At 42.4% G+C, this 8,069-nt stretch overlaps 1 protein-coding gene across 3 annotated transcripts in view; it reads right to left on the bottom strand.

The window, feature by feature from the left end:
- Window positions 1-1,415: 1,415 nt before the first annotated feature.
- LOC143285858 (solute carrier family 66 member 2-like) overlaps window positions 1,416-8,069 on the bottom strand; it is a 34,246-nt gene continuing 27,592 nt past the window's right edge. For all 3 annotated transcript variants that reach the window (XM_076593291.1, XM_076593293.1, XM_076593292.1), the window contains one exon: window positions 1,416-3,089. In XM_076593291.1, coding sequence (XP_076449406.1) covers window positions 2,891-3,089 — 199 coding nt within the window. In that variant the 3' untranslated portion in view covers window positions 1,416-2,890. The remainder of the gene's footprint in view (window positions 3,090-8,069) is intronic.

Below are 8,069 nucleotides of genomic sequence, written 5' to 3'. Positions count from 1 at the left end.
TTTGTATTCTGTTCTGTTTCACACACGTCCAGGAGCAAATTTCTGTACCTGGATATTTATAGGAAATAAACCAGTCCTGGGTCTGATAATGCGTATTCATAACGCGCTCTGCCTCCTTAGCACAGGACCCTAAAGTGCCAATGAACTGATACAATTTATGATGCATGAACCATGAGTATGGGATTAAAAACTTTTATCCATCAGTTCTGATGAGTTTTCATTCAAATGGGAGAACAACAAAGCTGAAGCTTGGTTATAGAGTTAAAAAAAATATATAAAAATATTCATTTTTAAAACAACAAACCAACACAAAATTATATAAGACATACACTTAGCTTGACAGAAAGATAATAAGCATTGAAATCAATGAAGTATCGTTGCTTTTCTCATCAAAGCACAGTAATCAATGAAGTATCATCGTTGCTCTTCTAATTTCTCAGCCATAATCATCCACTTATCTTATATACACTTAGTCATTTTGTTATCCCATAATCATCAATATCATCATGCACACCATCGTATCTAGCACTGAAGATGAACATTTCACGCACTCACACCCTCACAGACGAAACAAAAGTGCCGGCACAAATAAACAAAAGATCAAATATTTCATACAAGTTGAACTAAAGAATCAGAAATGCATTAAAACGAAAAACCACAACCCAATCTTGAAAAAAAAACAAAAAAAAACCCCCAAAAACCAAGCAACAGATAGTACCCGCGCTTCCACTATCACAACAGACATGCTTGTCTTGCTATCCCACTCTCATAATAAACAGATCCACAGAGAAGAAACACAAACAAACTCATTATTCAAATCCACTATCTGTCTAAAATGACAACAACAACAACAACAAAAACCCCAACATTTCCACTATCACAGAAAACAGACAGAAAGTCCAGCTCGTGTTTCTAGATACCCACCCACCCATCACCCCCAAAATCATTATTTAAAGAAAAAGAAGAAGAAGAAAAACGGCAGCAAGAAAACCGAACGAATTCAATCACTTCTACCATTCTCAGTTTTCACCCCAATCAAAGACACGCACATGCAAACACACACACACACACACACACACACACAAACACACACACACACACACACACACACACAAACACACACACACACACACACACACACACACACACACACACACACACACACACACAAACACACAGAAAGCAAGAAAAACCAAACCCCTCTGATCCTGTCTATCAGTACCAACAAATCAGTATTATGAGTATTACCCCACTAAAAAAAAAAAAAAAAAAAAAAAAAAAAAGTCATTCTCATCAAATTTGTTGTCATCAGCTATTTCACAAAGATCACACAGTGACAAAAAAAAAAAAAAAAGAAAAAAAAAAACTACCCTCACTCACCACACTGCTTCCCCCCATCATCCCCCCTCCCCAATCCCACCTTACCTTCCCTCCAGAAACATAGCATGAAAAACCAACCACATCTAAATGTTCTCTTCCATCACCATCAACTTGTGATGGCCTAGAGGTAACGCGTCCGCCTAGGAAGCAGGAGAGAATCTGAGCGTGCTGGTTCGAATCACGGCTCAGCCGCCGATATTTTCTCCCACTCCACTAGACCTTGAGTGGTGGTCTGGACGCTAGTCATTTGGATGAGACGATAAACCGAGGTCCCGTGTGCAGCATGCACTTAGTGCACGTAAAAGAACCCATGGCAACAAAAGGGTTGTTCCTGGCAAAATTCTGTAAAAAAATCCACTTCGATAGGAAAAACAAATAAAAATGCACGCAGGAAAAAATACCAAAAAATGGGTGGCGCTGTAGTATAGCGACGTGCTCTCCCTGGGGAGAGCAGTCCGAATTTCACACAGAGAAATCTGTTGTGATAAAAAGAAATACAAATACAAACTATTACCCCGAGTACCATTTCAAAAGTAAAGAGAAAGTACAATCATTCCTGTAATTATTTGCCCCAATATCACTCAAAAACAAAAATCAATTGACTCATTTCTATCCCTACCAGCTACAGGTATTACCCCCAAAATCACTATAAAAAAACAACAAAACAAAACAAACAAAAAAGGGAAAAACTACAGTCCATGTGATTATATCTGCCATAATAAGATACTGATATTACCCTATTTTTCTTAAACCAAAAAACGTTAAAAAAAACAAACAAAAAAACATGAAAATAACAACCATCCAATCATTCTCATTGCTTCCACCGTTATTAGCCCTGAGTATATTTCCCCAAATATCACACACACACACACACACACACACACAAATGCACACACACACGCACAAAAAACAAAAACAGAACCCCCCAACTGATTAACAAACAAATCAATCATGCTCATCAATTTTGCCATTATCACAAACTGATATTACACCACCCTTATATACTAAAAAAAAAAACCACAAAAAAAACCCCACATTCTGATCATTTCCATCATTACCGGTCAGTGGTATATTATCCCCAATATCACACACACACACACACACACACACACACACAACACACACAATAATGCTTACAAATTCCTAAAACCCAATCAACAACCAAAATCAACCAATCTAATTACCACAGTCATCACCAGCTACTGGCATATTACTGGTACTACCACATATCACACACATACACAAAAAACAAAAACAAAAATTTTTTAATCTTTTTTTCTAAACCAACCACATCCAAAATCAATCAATCACTTCAGTCATTATCAGCAATTGATATTAGCCCCCAAAATCAAATACACTCAAACATGCACCCGTGCACACACACACACACACACAAACACACACACAAACAAAAATATTCTAAAGAAACAACAACAACCCTAATAACAACCTACCCCCAAAACCCCCCACCTCTGAAAAAAAAAAATCAACCTAACCACTCAACTCATCATCAGCTCAAAGCAGGCTTGCTGGGCTTCTTCAGGAGGGGGGTGGCGTTGCCTCGGTACAGGTGCACCTGAACGAAGATGGAGATGTCGATGCCGATCTGCAGCATGCCGCAGATCCAGAACTGCATGGGCGCCGAGCGGGCGATGAAGTAGACCGTCTTGAACACGTCCCCGCACGTCCACATGGCCACCATCTTGCGACTGTGCGGAGAGTAACGACAACAACAACAACAACAAATCAGTTTCAGTGTGGGTTTCACAGTTTCCAGGAAGTGTCAAAAGTGGTGCAGACTGATCAATATACGCCAATCCGCATCTGCTTTGAACAAAAAAAACCCAAAAAAACAGTATCAGTATCAGCATCAGCAGCTCAAGGAGGCGTCACTGCGTTCGGTCAAATCCATATACGCTACACCACATCTTTCAAGCAGATGCCTGACCAGCAGCGTAACCCAACACACTTAGGCCTTGAGAAGAAAATAATAATTAAAATTAAAATTAAATAAAATAACAAAAATTTAAAAAATAAAAATAAATAAATAAATAATATAAAATAAATAATAATAGATAAATACATTAAAATACTACTTCTACTACTAACAATAATAATATTTATAAGGCTCAAAATCTTGATGAAGTCAACTCTAAGCACACACAAAAACAAACAAAAAAAAGACAACAATGATGATAAATAAGCAAATATATGTAAAACATGCAGACACACATTTACACATACACACACACACACACACACACATGCATAACAGATATGCAACAAACATGCAGTTTCACAGGTATGAAAGCACAATCAAATACACATAAACGTACATGAGCCCCAAAACACACACACACACATTACCCTGCACCCCCCCTCCTCCACACACTCATTTCTAGGGAAAAAAACCCCAACAACAACAACAAACAAAAAAACAAGTATGACAGATGCAATAATGACAGAAGTGATTGATTTTTTTTTTTTATCATAATAATACAGTTTTCATTGATTTTTTTCTATGAAACAGTTTTGATTGATCTGTTTTATTATCATTATCATTATACAAGGAGTAAGAACAGAAGAAGAAGGTTGAAACAAATGTACACTTTCACTCATGCATCAGACGATAAAACAAGATAACGTGCGCACCATTTCACTTAATACAGGTAAAAGAACCCGTGGCAAAAGAAAGGGTTGGTCCCTGGCAAAACTTCTGAAGAAAAATCCACGCCAGTATCCTGAGTACGAGTAGCAACGCACAGCTGATTGTAAGCCTGGCTGAATGACACAGGGAACAAATGATGAGCAGTCTATAACGGCACGGCAGCTCTCATTCAAAATCGCCTCTGCCCAGGAAAGTAGCCTGCAGTGCAAATGACTTGGTGAAGCATGCACAGTTTGGTCTCTTATCAGACGGGTGCAATAGCCGAGTGGTTAAAGCGTTGGACTGTCAATCTGAGGGTCCCGGGTTTGAATCACGGTGACAGCGCCTGGTGGGTAAAGGGTGGAGATTTTTACGATCTCCCAGGTCAACATATGTGCAGACCTGCTAGTGCCTGAACCCCCTTCGTGTGTATATGCAAGCAGAAGATCAAATACGCACGTTAAAGATCCTGTAATCCATGTCAGCGTTCGGTGGGTTATGGAAACAAGAACATACCCAGCATGCACACCCCTGAAAACGGAGTATGGCTGCCTACATGGCAGGGTAAAAACGGTCATACACGTAACAGCCCACTCGTGTACATGTGAGTGAACGTGGGAGTTGCAGCCCATGAACGCAGAAGAAGAAGAAGAAGAAACTACTATGTGGAGAAACTACTACCGTGGCTTTCAGTTGAATTGAGCTCAGTTACTCAAGGAGGCATCACTGCATTGAGACAAATCCATATATACATAGAGACAGACATACATAGAGACAGACATATATATATATATATATATATATATATATATATATATATACACACATACACATACACACACACACAAGCTCTACACCCCATCTGCTAAGCGGATGCCTAACCAGTAGCAGTAACCCAACACTGTACTCAGTAAGAATAAGAATTAAAACAAAAAGACAATAACAATAATAAATTGTGGGGTTCACTTTCCACGAAGTGTCAAAGTGGTGTGGATTGATCCGTATTCGCCAATCCACATCTACTTTGAAGGACAACAACAACAACAAACAACAACAAAACAATATGACAGATGCAGAAATGACAGAAGTGCTTGTGATAGACTTTTTTTAAATTATTTTTTAATCATTTTTTTTATCATACAGTGAGTAAGAACAGAAGAGGGAGGACAAAACAAACATGTATACACTTTTACTCATGCATCAGAGCCAGGCTGCATGAGGTGATCTTTGCAGCGCTAAGTTTGCTCAAAGTTAAGAATGTTCCCAAGCGTTTGGAATTCAACCTGGAGTTAGGAACATTCTTAACGATAAGGACACTTAGCACTGCTAAGTTCTGTAATGTGTGTGTGTGTGTGTGTGTGTGTGTGTGTGTGTGTGCCGTGGAAGCCGTGATACGTAGACTAGAAATGAGTGTGTGGAGGAGGGGGCTAGAGGAGGTGCAGGGTAATGTGTGTGGTGTGTGTGTGTGTTGGCGCTCATGTACGTTTATATGTATTTGACTGTGCTTTCCTATCTGTGAAACTGCATGTTCGGTGCATATCTGTTATGCATGTGTGGGTGTATGTGTGAATGTGTGTCTTCATGTTTTACACTTATTTGCTTATTTATCATCATTGTTGTCTTATTTATTTATTATTATTTTTTGTTATTATTATTATTATTACTACTACCTTTTTTATATTATAATAATTATTTATTTATTTATTTATTCATTTATGTAAGCTTATCTATTATTTATTCACCTTTTTTTTTTCTCAAGGCCTGACTAAGCGCGTTGGGTCACGCTGCTGGTCAGGCATCTGCTTGGCAGATGTGGTGTAGCGTATATGGATTTGTCCGAACGCAGTGACGCCTCCTTGAGCTACTGAAACTGGAAACTGGAAACTGTCATGCAACCCACCCAAGATGATAAAAGGAGATCATGTGTACACCGTGCACTCGACACAGGTAAGAGAACCCATAGCGACAGAAGGGTTGTCCCCTGGCAAAAATTCTGGAAGAAAAATCCACGCCAATAGGAGGAGTTTGTATTATACTCCATGTTTGGTGTTTACATATACTTACCATGTCAAACTGATGCAAACTAGGCCTATGGTTTGCTCTGTTTGGCCAAATTTCGCGCGGCTAACAGTGAAAAGACGCCCCTCTTAGTCTGGCCCGCTCTTAGCCAATCAAACGCCTCTAACAGCTGATCCCTGGTCCTCCCGGGAACCCAGCATGCACCATAGGTGCACCCCAGTACGGGTAGAATGGGGGATACCACCCGTGGGCACCAGCCATCCCGTGACCCCAGCCCCAAGGGTCACTGGTGCCTTGACCTCGTTGAAGGGAAAAGCCTGGCCAAGTCGGAGGGAGGTCAGGTCCGACTTGGGTGTCAGACAGGCCGAAAGGCCGGCGGTCTGACTGCCCGGAACCGCCTGACACGCGCGGGACTCCCCCAGCAGGGGAGACCGGCCGGATAGCGGGGAGACCTGCAGAGCAGGTTGCCACGCGCCCAGAATCCCCTCCCGTGGGGAGACTGGGGTGGCTTGGCCCGGGGTGGGCTAAGTGGAGGTCCCCCCCCGGAACCAACTGTTTTTCTCCCCCAGGAGGAGGTGGGGGAGGGGGGTCGACCGAGGAGGGAGGAGGGGAAACAGCACTGGGGCCCCTGAGGGCCGTCTCCGTGTGGGGACCCGGATAACGGCGGGGGGCGGCCTCCCCTTGGGAGTCCGCACCCAGCCGCGAGTTCCCACCACCAAGAGAGGACGTGCTACTCCCCCTTCCACCCGCCTCGCGCTGGGACACTTCGGGAGGTGACGCTCGAATCCCTTTCCCCCCGGTCCCCTTCATGACCGTTTTATCGGGACGAGCGTCCCCTCCGCGATCAGCGTCTGCAGACGCATCGCCGCGGTCCCTATCGGGAGAAATCATGAGCTCCGGGCCTGGGAGAGTCTCTTGGCGAGTATCTCTGCCAGCATCATGATCCCTGCCTTCGTAGGATGGCAAACGAGGCATGGTACCGCGTGTAAGCACCCAGCGAACAATACGATCCCCAACAGAGAAAGGAAAGACAGGATCGACTCAGAGGTAGAAAAATACGAAGAAATCGAGGGGGCCGAGTCGAAACGAGTACACAGAATGTAAGCACAATACACATGCAAGCCGCATACAACAAAATAAGGCCAAATGAAAACGCTTAATAGCCAAAAAAAGCGTGAGACGAGACAGAGCGAAAACCTGACAAGATGGCGTGGAGAGCATGTGTATGAGAAGCGCGTGACTGAAAGCCTGACTGAATAACACAAGAAACAAATGAGTGGTCTATAAAAGCAGCTGTCAGTCGGTTCTACCCAGGTAGGCAGCTTTGTATTTGTATTTGTATTTCTTTTTATCGCAACAGATTTCTCTGTGTGAAATTCGGGCTGCTCTCCCCAGGGAGAGCACGTCGCTACACTACAGCGCCACCCTTTTTTTTTTTTCCTGCATGCAGTTTTATTTGTTTTTCCTATCGATGTGGATTTTTCTACAGAATTTTGCCAAGAACAAACCTTTTGTCGCCGTGGGTTCTTTTACATGCGCTAAGTGCATGCTGCACACGGGACCTCGGTTTATCGTCTCATCCGAATGACTAGCGTCCAGACGACCACTCAAGGTCTAGTGGAGGGGGAGAAAATATCGGCGGCTGAACCGTGATTCGAACCAGCGCGCTCAGATTCTCTCGCTTCCTAGGCGGACGCGTTACCTCTAGGCCATCACTCCACGACTTGGTGAAGCACTTACAGTTTGGTCTCTTATCAAAAATGGGAGCTATAAAAGTATCAATAATAACAACAGTTTCATTTTCAATTTCAGTTTTTTCAAGGTGTCACTCCTCACTGCAATCAAATGAATCCATATAAGCAACACCACATCAGTCTGATCCTGCAGCTAAATCGAACGCGCTAGTCAGCCCTTGATTTTACGCAAATAATAATTGTGTACATATCACAGTGGATTTCTTCTACAGAACTTTGCCTGAAGACAAAAGAACTTTGCCTTAAGACAAACATTTTTGTTGCCATGT

This window comes from Babylonia areolata, chromosome 9 (genome assembly GCF_041734735.1).
Source record: "Babylonia areolata isolate BAREFJ2019XMU chromosome 9, ASM4173473v1, whole genome shotgun sequence".
In the NCBI taxonomy this organism is placed as follows: domain Eukaryota; kingdom Metazoa; phylum Mollusca; class Gastropoda; order Neogastropoda; family Buccinidae; genus Babylonia; species Babylonia areolata.
Note: the sequence above shows the minus strand (reverse complement) of the source record. Positions and strands in the feature narration are given on the sequence as shown.